This window comes from Lagopus muta, chromosome 3 (genome assembly GCF_023343835.1).
Source record: "Lagopus muta isolate bLagMut1 chromosome 3, bLagMut1 primary, whole genome shotgun sequence".
Classification (NCBI taxonomy): Eukaryota; Metazoa; Chordata; class Aves; order Galliformes; family Phasianidae; genus Lagopus; species Lagopus muta.
In genome coordinates this window covers 82,628,507-82,646,201 of record NC_064435.1, presented here as the reverse complement: position 1 = coordinate 82,646,201, position 17,695 = coordinate 82,628,507, and the positions used below count along the sequence as shown (strand labels likewise).

General features: G+C 40.3%; 1 protein-coding gene across 5 annotated transcripts in view; it reads right to left on the bottom strand.

Moving 5' to 3' along the window:
* Positions 1–1,691: 1,691 nt before the first annotated feature.
* LOC125691466 (desmoplakin) overlaps positions 1,692–17,695 on the bottom strand; it is a 46,064-nt gene continuing 30,060 nt past the window's right edge. For 3 of the 5 annotated variants that reach the window (XM_048940877.1, XM_048940874.1, XM_048940876.1), the window contains exons 14-24: positions 17,167–17,371; positions 16,449–16,666; positions 15,513–15,679; positions 15,060–15,198; positions 13,537–13,730; positions 12,563–12,725; positions 11,890–11,973; positions 10,908–11,015; positions 10,180–10,278; positions 7,074–9,365; positions 1,692–5,644 (exon numbers count right to left, since the gene is read on the bottom strand). In XM_048940877.1, the coding sequence (XP_048796834.1) occupies positions 2,450–5,644; positions 7,074–9,365; positions 10,180–10,278; positions 10,908–11,015; positions 11,890–11,973; positions 12,563–12,725; positions 13,537–13,730; positions 15,060–15,198; positions 15,513–15,679; positions 16,449–16,666; positions 17,167–17,371 (6,864 nt within the window). In that variant the 3' untranslated portion in view covers positions 1,692–2,449. The remainder of the gene's footprint in view (positions 5,645–7,073; positions 9,366–10,179; positions 10,279–10,907; positions 11,016–11,889; positions 11,974–12,562; positions 12,726–13,536; positions 13,731–15,059; positions 15,199–15,512; positions 15,680–16,448; positions 16,667–17,166; positions 17,372–17,695) is intronic. The other 2 variants (XM_048940878.1, XM_048940879.1) reach the window with 2 other exon arrangements.

Genomic DNA, 17,695 nt, shown 5'->3' with positions numbered 1-17,695 from the left:
CTCTGGAGAAGGGGAGCTCTTCCTCCAGCTCCTTCCTCTGCACCTTTTTACTACAGAGGAGAACTCTCTGGCACCTCCGAATTATCAGTTTCTTGCCCACCTGCTGCCTACCCTCAGCTCAGCTGCCATTCAGCTGGCTCTTGCACAGAATTTACATGCAGCTAGCAACCGTGCCTCAAAGGAAGACAGAATTCCCCAGTCTGTGCCAAGTGCAGGCACCCAATTGCAGGCTTTTTTTCAGTAAAAAGGTCATTTTTAGCACTGCAACCTTCTCTGCATTTAAAATTGCTGCAACAGATTTTGATTAGGGGCCTAAAAGCAAACAAAGAAAAAACCACCCACAGCTGTTTCTCGCTACCAGTCAGAAAGCTACTCAGGCACCGAGTTCTCCCCCATGGTACAGCTAATGAATTTCAGCTGTAAGCAAACCTCAGAAGCTATGGAATTTCCTCACGGACAGATTTATCACTTTATCACCTACTTTCTACAGAGGTCCCTACTGACTTGTAGCAGTTCACTTAGTTTCTTAGTCCAGTAATGGAGAATACTTTATGTATGGGAGAGAATTTAGATGTTGGTATAATCTTCAGAAGATACTGGAAACACTTTTCAGGTTAGAAGCTATGCTTCAGCAGAGACAAAACTATCAAAATCCAATCTATTTTCACCCTGGGAAAAGAATATGCTACAAAAATCATGCAGCACCATTGACAGTGATTAGCATTTGTTCCTATCAATTTAGTCTTTTTACCTGTAACAAATCATAGAACTGATAGACAGGTAAAATCCCTACATGATACACAGCTAAAAGCCTGCTACGTGTTTCAACTACTTATAGGAAGACTTATACTGGCAAATTACACTAATAGTTTTTTCATTTAAAGCTCTGTACTGGTATTTGTCTAAAACCATACTACATTATTTTAAGTGATAACAGAGGTAGGAACACAATACCAACCAGAGGTATTGGCACTCTGCTGTATGCAGGAGAGGACACGATGCTCTCAACAGACACAGACATTTTCTGCCATGGCTGAGAACAGCCACAGCAACTAAGCAGCTTCAAATCATGCCCTGAGTCCAGTGCTCAGCCCTGCTCTGCTTTCTGAGCTCAGGAGAGACCTCAGGTACAAGAAGACAGCAGGCTGCTAGCAGAACTTGCAACAGGAAGCCATCACACAAACAGTGATACGTGCTTGCTATTTTCTAGGTTTTCGGGGGCCACCAGAGGTGGCTGGACACCACAGGACATGACTGTTTAGATTTCTGAAAGACCCTCCTATTCCACTAGACTGTTTGGCAAAGTCCAGTCACTTATCTTTGTTCTGCTCGCTGTCCAAAACTGAATGATGCACAAGGGAGAATCTAACTCATAGTCTGTTGTAGCTGCAGAGACAAAGGCTCATGAGCAGAAGAAATCAAGCCGACAGTCAGCTGTGGAATTCAACTGTGGAAACTGGCTTTCTGCTTCTAGAGCAGTTTTCATTATTGGTGCAATCTTCACTTTCCTTCTGAAAACACAGAATCAAAAGTCTGTACTCATAAAAATGATGTACAGGCACATTATTTTTGATGATGCCAATCTGCTGTTTTTACAACAAGACTATTACTTCTTTCTTTTCTAAAAGGTCCTTTCTATAATTCCTATCTCTAACAGCATTCATAGCTCTGTTTAATAAGCACACAACAAATAGTTTAAAACTGCAAAGGTTTATTGCCCAGGATAGCTGATGTGGTGCAGTTAGATTTATGTGTATTTTTTGTTACATGGAAATAAAGCAAAACAGTAGAAAACATACAGGTAACAGTAACACAAAAGCCCAGCCTAATACCAGCCCTTTATATTCACCAAGTTATACGTAAGAAAATGGCCAGACAAACATAAAGAAGCAGAACATTTGGAAGACAGCTTTTCATGTTATAGCATAGATTATAGACCAATATTTAAGGTATTTTCTATCCACAGTCTATTTTTTCTCTGTAATAGCAAATTGAGAAAGGCTCTATGTGGAAAAAAAAACAAACAAACCAAACTTCAGGACTTTAAAACCTCAGCTATCAGTTTATGAGTTGACAGTTACAGTTAATAGGAGAAGGCAAATGACAGTATTTAAAATATACAGAGACCCATTAAAAATCCAACACTAAAAGGAAATGGCAACTGAAAATCAAAATTCACAAACATGACTTCTTGCATTCCCCTATCCTCTTCTCCACAAATCTGTGTTCAGGCATTTTACAGCTTTTTCAGACATTGAACACACCCAGAAAAGACTTAAAGTTTTTTGGACATGCCTTTATTTCCTTTGTTTCAGCAAAGTGGTCTTGCTTGTGCAAGTAACAACAGGACCACAAACTATATTGCTTTCAGTTAATCAGCTGTTGATTTAGGAAAGGGGATATAGACTAAGCTAGATGATATTAAAATGCATTCATGTTCCCTCACTTACTAGCGCCCAATAGACCCACTGCTGAAGGTTGAGTATGAGTAAGAATATGAAGAAGTTGCCGATGCATCAAAACTTCCCCTCCTAGATCCACTGCGTGAGCCTGAACGTGAGCCAGAGCGAGAGCCAGAGCGAGAGCCGGGTGCTGAAGAGACATTGTAGGGACTGGATATACCTTTAGACGAAACAGAGGCTGCTTCCAAGAGTTTGAGACCAGTGATATCTTCCACCATTGACCGATTCATTGCATCTTTGTAGGATATTTTCAGCTTGGTCTTGGGGCAGGTCAGTATTTTGGGATAGCTGTTGGTGTCTTGCAATTTCTGGGCAGCACGACCATCAATCAATGAATTTCGAATGGCTTCTTCAATACTTATTCTTCCACGTACTTCTGGATCCACGAGACCACCGGTGAGGTACTGGAATTCAAGGAACCGCTGCCCAGCCTCATAAGGCAACCATTTTTCCTTGACTGCTTCTGCTGCTGACATCCTCTTGCGTCCGCTCTTTATGCCTTCAAATCCTATGAAGGCCTTCTGGGCTGGTTTGAGCCGCGTGGCCATATCCTGATCAATGATGCCCTGATTGGTAGCTTCCTGAAGGGAGAGCCTTTGGCCTGTGGTAGGGCATATTATGCCCCCTGTGCAGGCTTGGGCTTCAAGTAACCGTTGCCCGGTGATGCTATCCACAATGCCCCGCTGTATAGCTTCTGAAATTGAGATTTTCTCCAAGTTTTCGGTGTCAAATATGGCTGCAATGGGACTGCACTCATCTGGGGTCTCTGAGAATGAACCACTCCTTATCAGCGAGGAAGAACTCCTGACACTCAGGACTGTGGGAGACCGAGTCACCGATTCATGTCGAAACACCTCATCGGTGCCATTACGGCAGGAAATCATGTCTGCAAACTGAGTCAGGCTTAAGCTGCCAGAACGGTATTGATCAAAGAATTTCTTCTCTACCAGACCTTTATCAATAGCATCTTGTATATCATACTGGCTACCTGTTTTCCTGTCAACAAGGACTACTCTACTGCTACCATCTGATCCTGTAATAGTTATTTCTTCCCACTCACACTCCTGTTCAGCTAGTTCTGTATAGGTGTCAAAATCTATGAGGCCTTTGCTGTATGCCTCCTGCACTGACATTTCCCTGTTTGTTTCTGGATCTACAATGACAACTCGACGCTTCCTAAGGGTGTTCTTCTGTGAGGTGTGTACCACCTTCTTCTTCTCCCTCAGGGGCAGAAGACAGAGCCCTGTTGCATCATCCTTTATGCATCTTTCTTTCAGCTGCAAGTAGGTCAAGTTCTCTTCCGTATTAGGATCAAAAAACCCTTTGGTGTCATCGCTTGGATCACTAAGAATCTGGTTGAGCTCCTCATTGAAGTAGCCACGCTTGTAGGCTGTCTCTACTGGCAGGCGGTAGCTTTCTTTGGGGTCAATGATTCCACCAGTGGCAATCTGGGCCTCCAGCAAGCGAATGCCATGGCCTCTTTCTATGAGCTCTTTATTCATTGCTTGAAACAGAGAAATGATGTTTCCAGTTTCTGGGTCTTTGTACCCAGTGACAGCTCTTTCAGCAGAGAGAAGCTTCTCTTTAAATTCTATTCCAACAAGACCTCTTTTATAAGCTTCCTCAACAGGCAGCCTCGCGTTGCTGACAGGATCGACTATGAATCCGGTGGCTGCCTGGGCTTCTAGGAGTTCAAGGGCTGTCCCTGGTCTAACCAAGCCTATTTTCATAGCCTGGTAAATGCCAAGTTTCTCTTTAGTAGCCTCATTGTAGATACCTGCAATACAGCTAGAGCCCTGAAGGAAATCGATAATCCTCTCACTCACTTCTTCCACTGTAATTGCACCTCTTTCCAAATCATTCCTTGTTGATTCCTTAATAATTCCAGCCTCAAGAAGAGCATCTGCTGAGACAGGCTGCCTGATCCCTTGGAATGACATACTCCTCTTCTGCACTGGAAGGAGTAGCAAGCCAGTATGTGGCTCAATCCTGCATTTTTCCTTTAGCTGCATGTAAGTGACTGCCTTTTTGGTGCTGGGATCAATGAAGTTCTTCGTGGTGCTTTGGCAGTTGTTTAGAATCCTGTACAAATCTTTGTCAATCAATCCACGGGATAAAGCTACATCTTTGGGTAGGAAAACACTGTTGACAGGATCAACAATCCCTCCCACAGCCAGCTGGGCTTCAAGCAGACGCATCCCAGTTTCTCTGTCAATCAAGTTTTTCTTCATGGCTTCAGATAGTGGCACAGTTTTGCCTGAGAAAGGATCTTTAAAACCTGTAATAGCCTTTTCTGCCGTATAGATTTGTTCTCTGTCATCAAAGTCAATCAGATCTCTGGCAATAGCACTGTCCACTGTTAATACCTCATTGCGGTGTGGGTCTATCACTCCTCCTGTTGCTGCCTGGGCTTCCAAGAGCAGGACTGCATTTTCTGCCGTAAGCAGCTGGTTCCGTTTGGCCTCAACAAAGGAGTACTTCTGTCTGGGTAAAACAGACACTCCTGCAATAGCACCTGCCCCTTTCAGAAAGGGTTCAATGTCAGCAGCGACTTCTTCTACTGACCTCTGCCCCTTCAGCAGTTTATCCAGCGTGAGTTTGTCTATAAGCTGACACTCATACAGCTGCATTGCTGTAATTTTCTTCCGCAGCCCATTGAACACCAACTTGGAAGCATCAATACAGAAGTCTTCTTCAGTCTGAGTAGATCTGTGGGACCCATATGGGCGCTGTTTAAGTTTCTCGATCTCTCTCTGCAGCCTGAGACGCTCAGATTCCAACTCTGACTGGCTTTTGACAGCAGTCTCTTCCAGTCTGCATCGGTATCTCTCCTCAATCCTTTTAATCTCCATCTGCAGCCTTTCAATCTCACTCCTCAAGGTGTTCTTCTCCCTCTCACTCTTCTCTCTCTCACACTGGATCTTCCTTATGGATTCCTCTGTCCGGGAGTGCTGGTTCTTCCATTGGTTGAGGTCATTCAGGATTTGTTGTTTCTCATTTTCCAGGCGTTGCTTCAAACGAGACTCTGATTCCAGGTTAACTTTCAAACGGTTCAACTCCTCTTCTAATCTCTGCAGCCTGGCTTTGTCTTGCTCTAGAGCACTCATTTTTATCAGCAAGGTTTCTCTTTCTTGCATAATGTGGTTATATTGATTTTTGGATTCTTGAATCCTATTGGATGCCTAAAATTTTAAACAAGAAATAAAACAAGAGAAGATAGTTAGACATATGCTCTCCACTTACCCTTCAGCCTGTCATTTAATCTGCAACAAACTGCCACTGGAAAACATTCCAGTCACAGCAGTGCCTTACCCAAGACCATGAATAAAATAAACCAGCGAAGGTACATCTGTCCCTTCAATGAAGGTGTCTTTAGTACCAGAGTCTCCAATCTATTACCTACAATCTTAACTTTCTAGTGATTTAGTTAGCTCTTTATGTCTTCTTCATGCGTCTCATAGTACACTCACAGAGCACTCAAGATTCTTTAAGAATCTGCTGCCCAGTAGGTGTACCCTGGCATAATTCTACTAACCTGAGTGAATACATATCAGCTAAGAACTGGTCACACATGGATGAAAATGAAATATATGACTCACTTTTTCCTATTAGTTTCAAACAATTTGTTGATTTACATTTAAATTCCCTTCATATCTTCATAATATAATATATATATGCACACACACCTTTATACACTAACACATGCACATTCACATGCAGTCCATATTAAACCAAATAACATGTTACATATTTGTAACAAATGCAGTATGTATGCATAGATGTCAGGCAATGCTAAGTGTTATTAAAAATTAGTATCAAGGTTTTAAAAATTAAAGAAAAACTAAACAACTGACAGAATAGATGAGAATGAGGAAAAAAACATGGAGGGCAAATACAGAAAAAAATAAACATTTTCAAAAGGTAGAAGAATGAAGATGCAAAAATATCTTTTCTTTAGTTTATCTATACTGTCATCTCAAGTTTAAGGAACATGGGCTGATAGTGAAATTTAAGTCACCCTTGATGACTTAGGAACAGAAGTCCCAACAGTCACTGAAATTTAGGTTTTAGGTATCTTAGCTGGCAGCATCACTTTTAATTCTTAGTCACCACTTTACGCAGCTAAACAGCACTTAGATGGTTTGTTGGTTCTGGGGCTTTTAGCTTGTTTAGTTTGTGTTACAGCTCAGGTCAGGCTCAAAGGACTGCTTTAACCCATTCTGACCAAAACAGACCAGGAAGCACACAGCCAGCAGAGTACAGCTAAACCACAGTGGTATTCCATGTATTGTTATTTTCCCTTAGGATAGTTTGGTGAAGACCGGTACATATCCAGGGTTTCCTCCATGCTGAGGGCAAGGCTCAGCTAGGTGAAAAAGACACTTTAAAGTTTCCTAGCACAGTCCTCAGGGAGTAAAGGGGCTAAGAAAGTGGCCAAATTCTGCCATTTTTCTTTTAAAAATAACGAGGAGAGTGGCCATAAGAGGAATATTAGTCACAAGTACAGTGAACTTAATCAGCAAGGTGTGAATTAAGTTGGTTCAAATGGACATTGTGAGTAATTATATATCTGAGAGACAGTAAAGCTGGGATCAAAATATGTGTGAATACCTCCAGAGCCTGCTTTTGGAATTTTTCAATTTCCTGTCTCAATTTTTCCCTTTCTTTCTGTAAATCATTAATCAACCCCTGAAGTTCCAGGGTTTGCTTGCTGCTTGTCTGAAGCTGATTCTTTAGTTCAGCAATGGCAGAATTTTTCTCATCAACTTCACTTCTGACCATTCTGAGATCATCATACTCCAATCTAACATTTCGCAGCTCTTCCTCCAGTAACAAGTGTTCCTTGGTTAGGTTCTCAGTGAGAGACTGAAGCCTTTCGATTTCGATTTTGCACTCGTTCAAGTTTTTGCTCTTCTCCTCGGAGGTTTTCTGTAAGTGCTCATTTCGCAGGTGAGCCTGCTTCAATTGCTCCTGTTCTTGTACCAACTGACGACGTAAAGTCTCAATGTCAGATGTGTATTTTCTTATCTCCTCCATGTACCTTTGTTTCTCTCTCACATGACCATCTAATGCTTCTCTTTGGTGTCTAAGGTCATCTTCATTTCTCTTCTTTACAATAGACACTTCCTCTATCTGCTGTGTGAGATTAGTTATTTTAACAGATTGCTCTCTCAGAGATCTCCTCATGCCTTCTACTTCCTCTTCCAGTTTCTTCCTCCTGGCTGTCTCTTCCATCACATTCTTATTCTGCCTGCAAAGTTCCTCCTCCAGCTTATGTTTTTGGATCTGCAAGTCTTTTACAGTGCTTTGGAACTTTGCACTTTCTTGATCCCTGCCTTTTTTCTCTTGCAAAACTCTTTCATAGTCAATTTTCAGTCTGGCCAGATCCTGCTCCTGGATCCTCAGCTTGTTAATTGTCTCAGTAGCACTCGTGTTTGCTTTCTGAAGGTCAAACTGAACTCTTTTTAACTGATTGTTCTCATCCTCTATTTCTTTTCTTTGACTTGTCTCTACATCCAACAACTTTCTCAGCCTTTCAATCTCTTTGTTTCTCTCTTTAATGGTCTTAGATGCATCATCAAGCGACTGTTTGTATCGCATGCTTTCATCAGAGTGCCTTTGAATAACTTGTTTTAGTTCAATCTCCAGCTGCTGTTTCTTCTGAGAAAGCTCTGAGCCAGCTGCCTTCTGCTGCTGAGCATTCTCTTCTATTTTCCGTAGATTATCTGTTGTTTGAGTTATTGTATTCTTCAGTCTCCTAATTTCCTCACACAAATTCCTATTTTCTCTCATAGCATTATCAAGCTGCGTTCTATAATTATTGGTATCCTCTTCCTTTTGCATAGTGACCTGGTGAATTGTGGTCTTTGTGATATTAATCTCAGTTTCATACTTGTTCTTTAAGCTAATAATTTCCTCATCATAACTGTTCCTTACCTTAGCCAACTCATTTTCAAGTTCCCATCGGCTTTTAGCTTCTTCCTGAAGCTGAAGCTTTAGCCTTTCCAGCTCCTTAGTTTTATCCTGAATAGTAGCAGCAGCCTCTTCAAGAGCCTGCTTGTATCTGGAGTTGTCTTCACCACGAAGCTGAATGATCTGTTTCAGCTCCAGCTCTAACTGGTGCTTCTGCTGTGACACCTCAGAACTGCAAGCCTTCTGCTGAAGAGCATCTTCCTCTGCCCTCCTCCGCTGATCTGTGGTTTGCAGAATGGCATCGTTCAGCCTCACGATTTCATCCTTAAGGTCTCTGTTTTCTCTTGACAGTCTGTCAACCTGGGCTCTGAGACCTTTCGCATCATCATCTTTCTGTGCAGCTATCTGCTGGATTGTGGTCTTCTTAATATTAATTTCTGTTTCATACTTGTTCTTTAAATTACTCATCTCCTCGCTAAACTGGTTTCTTACCTTAGCCAGCTCATTTTCATACTCCCTCTTCCGTGTGCCTTCGTCCTGCAGGAGAACCCTTAATCTTTCTATTTCGTACTCCTTCTCCTTGATGACCTTCTCAGATTCTAACTTTTGCCAGCCAAGGCTGTCTTTCTCGTTTTGTCTTGTTTTCTGCAGCTGGTCGTAGTCATTCTTTTGTTGCTCATATCTGTCCTCCAGCAACTTCCTCTTCCTTTTCTCATCTTCAGTCTCGTAAGTCAACCTGGTTATTCTGTCATTTAGATCCTTTATTTGGGCATAGCATTTGTCCAGGTTTTGCTTAGCTGAATTTCCATCCATTTCAGCCTGTCTTTTCATCTCCTCCAAACTCATCAGCTTTGCTTTGAGCTGAGATATGTCCATCTGGTACTTCTGCAGATTCTGTTCCAGGAATTTATGCTTGTTGTTTGTCTCTGAATTTGAATCCCTGGCAAGTCTGAGTTCTTCTTCCAGAAGTTCAATTTTTGTGGCTTTCATCTACAAAATGGTAACAAAAGAAGGGGAAAAAAAGAAAAAAATGCTCACTTGTGACAACTGTTTCAAAAGTAGCACAATCAATACAATATACACTTGCAAATCTGACAACTTACAAGATATATATTTTATTTGCTTCAGTGATAACTCAAAATTCTTTTTAATTTAAAGTCATCAAGGCAAATTCTGGCAAATCTCTTATTCATTCAGATTCGGATTTTATTTAGAAACCAACATGATGACTTTCAGAGGGAAACAGTACTTGATGGACAAGGGAGATGCAATACAGACAGCAAAATCTGGTGTACCAAGAGCTCACCAGCAAAATATTAAACAGCCTCGTTTACAGGCCATTTTATTTTCAAACAAGTAATTTTCATCCTTCATATATGACATTTCAAATGGGCCTGAATGGAATCCATGCAGCCATTAGTCCATTTTAAACAATAGATACCAATGAGGTGTGTCCTTTTAACGATAAGTTTTCAGCATGGAGATAACTGTATTCTTATTGAGATCACTCTGACAGGGAGATAAAAACATCCTGCATATTTTATCAAGCCCCTCTTATTTACCACAAAGGCTAATATTCTCTACCTCACACAAGATCTTGGCAGTAAATCTGCAAGACACCACACTCTGAAAAAAAGGTTGCATGAAACTACTCACATGCCTCCTTCATCCTATTCAATGATAAAGTTCAGTATTTAGCTTTGTGTATTGTTTAGCACTGTACTAAAGTATAAACTCTTGGATCAGTGATAGTGCTAACCTGTGACAAAAACAGAAGGCAAAGGAAATAAAAGAGGCAGATTACCTTCAGGTCCTCCATGCTCTTTAACATTTCACTCAAGAATTTGTAATAATCTCCAGATCTTGTAAGAAGCTCTATGTAGCGAGCCTGAGCCTCGCTAGCCTTGAAAAGAAAAAGGGAATTATTAGTAGTTTATGCTGCAGTTAGATATGAACATACCTAGTTCTCAGACTATTTAAGAATTCTGTTTTACTTGAGAAAACAAGTCATTTGACAATTAAGTAGCAAAGTTTCCTCTTTGCAAATTTGTATGGCTTCCTGGTGACCCCAAGTATATAAATTCTCTCTTCTGACAGACCCACATCTTTTTCAGTATTACTTTCCCCCAGTGCTCACATAGTAGTAATTCCAAGCCTTCATCTCTTGGTTCTTCATGCTACTCCTGCCTGACAGTCACAAGTAAGTCAAGTTGAACTTTTAAAATAATGGTTAATTCCCAGTTTGAAAGTGACTGAACCACTTGGGGCACAGATCTTACTTTCTCACAATATGTATATAATGGACATTGGATAGGAATGAGCCAAATTCCTGAGGGTTAATCTACTGTCTAAATGTGCCTAGGTATAATTTTGCAGTGCAGCAACTATTCTGCACTAATTACTTTTGCATATGTGCTTAGTAAACATTACCAATGGCAGTGCTAATTATTATATAGCTGGATATGACTCACAGCGGCTCACGCAGATGAATAAATGTATTCAAAAGACTGATGAGGAAGGAAAGAAAGATACCTCTTGCAGAATCAGCACTGCAGGAGACTGAACCACACACTTTTTGATAGGTATGTTGAGCAACGTTTCTAATCCAGAACTGTAGGAAGCAACCTGAAGCTCATAATCCTGTAAAACAGCAGGATAAGGTAAGACCCCGATAGCAACTGCTAACTAACTCCCTGGATCTGGATTTCTCAACATGCAAATAAAGGGTTGGTTTTGTATTTTTTTGTTTAAATAGCTACATTCTCCCTTGTTTATCTCTGGCCATGTACAAATGATCTTCTCTCACAAACTAAGGTTCATCAGTTCAAAACACATTGTGAAGACTCATGGAAGAGAATAATAAAAGGGAAAACAGAACATATAAATTTTGAAAAAACAGAAAGATACGTGTTTCTGTCAGTTGAAGACCATCCTTTCATTATCAGTGAAAACTTCAGAGATAATTGACTCCAGTCTCTTTCACATCACTTTTGCTACAACATGTACAGCAAGATCTTTGTGATAGAAAGGAAGACTTAACTGGAGAAAGCGTAGATATAAAGATCACAAAGAAATGCAAAGACCATAAAACCATTCCCTGTACATCTTTTCAGTTTTCATGGCTACTGCCTACCATTCCTCCTGACAATCTGCATTTGTCTAACCTTCTAGACCAGATCCTAATCAGATCACATTTCAAAGCAACCCATCTATTCTCTACTCTCATTTTTAACATGTGAACTGGAAAGGTTGGTGTGGCTAGCAGGAGGCTTTGATTCTCCTGAAGAGAAGCATTCATTGGAATCTCCCATATCACCGTGCCATCTTCAGAAGGCAAGTAGGGATTGCTTTTGTTATCTTTTGTATAAATGATTATTTTCTTTCCCAGCAATTTCTTCTTGCAAGCACAAACACATCCCAGAGAGCTAACATTTTGCCTATCACTAGAGTGGAGACAATAGGATGAACCTGACCATGAAAACAACCACCTGTAAAAATGCTGAAATCCAAGTACCTTAATTGCAGCTGAGCACTGATCTGCATGCTTGAGAAGCTCCTCAACTTTGTCTCGCTTCCCACAGATTTCACTGTGCAAGTTCTGTCAAGAAAAAAGTGAGCTGTGAAGCAGTCCCTCAGACTTGCCTGTACACACTGCATCCACAAGATGCCTGCAGTATGAAACCAGAGGCTCAGACTGAAATGAAGTGTAGCCATGCCTTTCCCACAGAGGCAGACGCACTGTACAGAAGGCTGTTCTTCAAAAAGAACACCTAGCAACTCAACAACTTTCCGAGCTGGGAAGGGACAGATGCATGACTTTAGCTTACAAAAATATACCCTATTTTTGTTTTTGTGCTGTGTATTTATTTTATAATCTGTCCCATAAGTTGCAGCATCTTACAGTTCCTTGACTTAATTCAAAGCTGCTGTGCCAAAGTGTCAGTCATCATGATGGAGACAAGCATAGTCTTTTTCATAATCCACAGCACAGCTGACAGAAAGTAATGAGGGTAATAATATTTCCTCTTTCTTAACTTGCACATATGTGGTGGTTTTTGGTAGCTTGTATATTTTCTAATTCAAAACAGGCCACTGTATTGCTGGCTGCATTCACAGCGGTATTTCCTGACCAGTAAAGCAATTTAACATCCAATAAACTGAAGACAGCTTAGCCAGGTATTGCATACCTTCTGATCATGTAGATATCTCATAATAGTGTTGGAGTCACACAACTTTGTGGACTCAATAGAATCCTGCCTGCGCTTGGCATCACAGATCCATTTGCACAGAGCCTGATATAGATCCCGGTATGTTTTCAGCTGTTTGATCTGTCTTTCTAAATCCCATGATCTAGAAAAAGAAACAGAAAACTGTCAAAATGAAAGTGCATTAGCTTTTTCTCTCTTTAAACATTTTTCAGAAACAAGACACCCTGATAAATATTGTAATGAACTGAGTAAAGCAATATAGAGCTCTAAATGGAGATGCTGAATAAAAATTTCCAGTAATGGCTATTGAACTTGCTACATTTACCCAATAAGAGGTTTTGGTCCCTGACTTTTGAGGGATTGTGCATTACACAGAGGTCGACACTTCCTGACAGTTAAACAGAGGATGAATTGCAATGCTGTGACATTGCACTGATCTCAGTACACTTGTTTTCAATGTTCACCAAAAAAGCAGCAACTAGTCAATTTTGATCGTTAGGACTAGATTTGGCCTAAAATAAAAACATGGTAGAACATGCCTTCAGTTTAATGAAGTTTTAATTTTTTATTTCCTTCTTAGTTCTTAATGTTAGGTTTTGTGGTGGTTTTCTTAGTTGGTTGTTTTTTTACCCCTTGCGTAAAGAACATTCAGGAATAAGCACAGTTGCTTTGTTTGAGGGGCAAAATGCTAGTTAACTCTGTAGCACACAGGTTACACAGTAACATGAAAAACCACATTTTCTTGCTTGGTCTTACACGATTTTGAAGTATGCTCAACCTATTCACAGTTGCTATTTACTGTTTACTACAGTCTCTCTGCCCCACAGTAATCTGCACAGTAATTTCTACAGTACCTTTACTTTCAAGGGACATTAGTTCTTTCAGACTTATTGTTAAGAGGATCTTAGTAGCAATAGCCATACAGAAGAAGCCAGTAGGAAATTCAAGCAAACCTGTTATCTATCTGCTTTTCAGCTCTCTGCCAGCGGTCTATTAATTGGGTAACTTTGTCATGGAACTTTCCAACATCCATATCATACAGGGTATATGACTGGCAAGACTGTGAGTGAATCTGAAGCATTTTCTGCAGCTCATTTTCAAGAGTATTCAATAGTGACTTCTTCATGTTCAGATCACTTTTCATTTTCTGGAGAGGAAAAAAAAAAAGTATCATACCTTTTATTCAGAGGATACTCAATCTTAACCATCAACAGCACACACAATGCGTTGGGATCTAAATGTTCTGTATCAAATTCAGCATAGTATGTATGCTGGTGCCAACTGGAATTAGTATATTTGAAGTGAAACACCTACTTTGTTAAACAAATTTACTTAAAACCATGTTTGAAGTTAGACTTATTCTTAAACAGTTAACTGAACCACTGCCGTCTGATGTCACACTCTGTAGCCACCATTTCCATTTCTGAGAGCTACACTGAGCAGTCCCAGGAGGGAGGAAAAAAAAAGGAAAAGGAAGAGGAAGAGGGAAAAAGAAGAAAGTCTTTCTTGTAGGATCAGGCCTTAGGATTGTCATACAGTTTCTAAATGTTAAGACCTGCAATGGCTATGTGTGCTTTTTTTCCTTTCCTGTTTGCATTTTCCTCAATGTCTTACACAAAGTTGTTGCTTTACACACACATGTAGACTGGTGTTTGTGTGCACATACACACTGTAGTGTAAGACCAGATGGCATATACAGTACAGGCAGGTCTCTCTTGTGTTCCCCAATTATGGGGATGTGTGCACCCTTCAATAATCTGCTCAACTATTTTTTTTGTGTGCAATTCAAGTTTACATCAGTTAAATACATCTACCAGCAGCTGGAACTGTAGCTCTCGGGTAATGTGCTAAAAGAGCAACCTGGTTGTTCTGTTTTTGCCACCTCAAGCCTTTGCCCTACTGCTTCTTCTGAGAAGAGGAAAGAAAGGAGGAGTGAAAATTTTACCAAAGGCACTCAGTGCAAAAAAATGATCGGCTCAGGACCAGATAGATTGCTTCTACATGCTGTCATTGTGAGTAACAAAGCAATCATTCTTTGCCTTGCTCAGGAGGAAGTTCTCAGTTTAAGATTTGAAATGCACTCCACAGGAAAAAAAAAAGAAAAAAAAATCTTGTTACAACTAGATCACAAAATGAGAAATCAACAAGAGTTTCTGCAAGAAATAAAGGAGGAAGTTGGATTTGAAGGCAGTAACTGACATTAATAAACATAGGTAGCCTTGCTCAGGAACTGTTTATGGAGACCTTCCATGCCCTTGGCTTTTCTGCATGGGAAGCAATAGACAGTGGATGGCAGACCTGTATATTCCTTCTAATAACCTGCAAAAGCATTGTATATCTATGTCAAAATATGACAGGATCAGCTTCTCTGTCTCCTGCTGTTTCAGAAGGCTTTCACCTTCTGAATAAACTCAATAAACTAGTGATGACAGCTACTACTTCTGTCTTGCTGCGTTCCTGGGAATTAGCCTCTCACCTTCAGACAAGCCCGATAAGCCTCTACTTTATCAAGATCCAAAGGAACAGTCTCCTCTTCAGATAGCCTGACTTCAAAAACTTTGATCACATCTTCAGTTTGTAGAATAAGCTGGAGTAGACACCTCAATGCATTCAAGCTACAGTAAAGAACACAAAACAAGACAAATCAGTTACAGACTGAGGCAGAAAAGATGATAATTCTAGTTACCTCCAGATCATTAACTAAAGAGAATATGCAATAAACAAAGAAAATTCAGTAATATCCACAAGTCTCATTTTTGTTTTCTTTAGTCTTCCAGAAATGAGAAGAAACTTAAGTGTTTCTACCCACATAAAGGAAAGAAGATATAATTTTATATTACTGATAATAACGGGATTTCTAGACTATGGAATTATGGAAGAATTATGCAAGAAGATGAATAAGTTATTACTACAGCCTCAATTTTCTTACCTGTCTAAGTAGCCAGCAGAAACACCATTAATATTTTCCAGTTTTTGAAACAGGGCATTTATCTCTGATTGCAAGTACACATACTTTTCACAGCCTCTGAAGTTAGGCAGCAAGTCCTTATGCTTATTGAGGGTTTCAGCCATTATTTGAGAGTCATTCTGCACACCCTGAAGAGAAAGAATGCCCAGTTTATGCATTTTTGGTTGCTGAATTCTACTGCATATCTGAGGTTGATTTCCCTATCCAATTAGTCTTATCTTATCTAACTAGCTTGACTGAGAAACAAAGTAGGGCCTCAGCTCGTTTCCTTTAAATTAAGTAACATTATGTGGTTTCTGTTTTGTACGGTCCACAACAGGTAATGTCTCCCTCTTCCATTTTGGAACTCTGCTCTGTAGAAAGCAGTTCACAGAATGCCTTATTGCCAGTTGCTTCCCCAGTGGTCATGCCAAGGTCCTCCTAGTAACCTCACTGTCCCAGAGGAATTTCTCAAACTAAATCTATTCTCTTTACTAACTCTCCCTCCAGTCTCCTTCAAATCTGAAGAGCTGGGAGAGAGACAAAGTCTGAGCCTCATGTATGTATAGACAGCTTACTTAAAAGGTAGGTGGGAAAGTGGGGTCTGTACAAAAGAATGTTAACAGTGCTTTAACCTGGATGACACTTAACATGAGGTGACATCCAGTTGACATAAGGCTTTTTGAAACCATACCCTGAAAGAATTTCTCTTCTAAAATCCGAGAGTCAACTTTTCCTACTTAAGCTTCTAGATAAAAAGCTGAATGCCAACCCAAATCTATCTTTTAATTGGAAGCTAACTGTGCTATGTGCAGAGTGTGCATGTCACTCCCAGCTGATCAGGAATCCAAATACAGTATGCTCTGCAGAACAGTCACGATGAGTTTGAGATGATCGACTGAGAACATACATAGTTACCTCTAAATCCTGTATTCTGACAGAGAAGTCATGCAGAGCCCCTTGATCCACACCAAGTGGAGCTCTTTGAACCATTCGAATCTCAGAAGCTTCAATCTGACGCCGAAGCTTCTGAAGTTCCATCAGCAGCCAAGCCTCCTGTTTATCATGTTCTCGGTTTCTTTCATTAACTATAATGGTGTTTGAGGTACCCACAGGACAACTCTCAGTTGGAATCACTGTAAAGTGAGTTGGAGGTAAATGTCAGCTGCCAGAGAACTGAATTTCTACATACAGAAAGCTGATGCAGTGTCAAAGTGACCTAAGCACTGATTTGAATTGTAGAACAGAGAACTGGTAGATCTGGGCCATTAGGCAGAGTCTGCAGCAATGAAATGTCCCTTTCACAAAATGATAAACTTGCTTCCTCGAGTGAAGTTTTGCTTCCTAACAACTGAAAATTGATGGATTAAATTCCTCTCATTTTCTCAACGAGTTCTATGAACTTCAGAGAACTATTCCCAGATACACAGCAATGGAAAGAAGAACAAAACATACTCTTTCCTGGGCATGGCAAGTTTTGTTTTCTGAGGAGACAACAGTTACAGTTCTTTTACATGTCTCTGCATATGTTTACAAGGCTATTTTCACATGAAAAGGAAACACAGCTTTCTCTTCCGCCTCCAACAAGGAAACCCAAGCAGTACAATCTGTACAAGACAACAGGAGGACAACAAACCTGTTTGGGGCTGCCGTGGTTGATTGGGCAGTTGTATTATTAAGGTTTGGTAGTGCTTCTGAGCATCAGTGAACTGTGTCTGGATCTTTCGTTTGTCTTCATCACCAAACATCTCAGAGCCTTGGCTGTTCCTGAGGAATTCTTGGTAATGGATCTCCAAGTCAGTTATTATTTTTTGGTAATCTTCCTTACGCATTGTTTTCAGCTGAAATAACAAAGAAGACAGTCTTGAAAAAGGCAACAATTGGAGAGGATATATGACTAACAACTCATGAAGGAACATACTAATACATCTACTGAAGAACAGAGGAATCTCATTTTAGAATAAAACTGATGCAGGCTGCTCTAGAAGTATGATGCAAAAGCAGCCTTTGAGCTAGATATGTAACAAACATTTCACAACTTAAAAACAGTTTGCAATTCTGCCTTTTACTATGTCATCCGTGCCCTTGCATAGTGGGAACACGTAGTACAAGTATACAGTAAGTCCCCTGAGTTTACCTTCATTTTTATCTATATCATGTTCGAA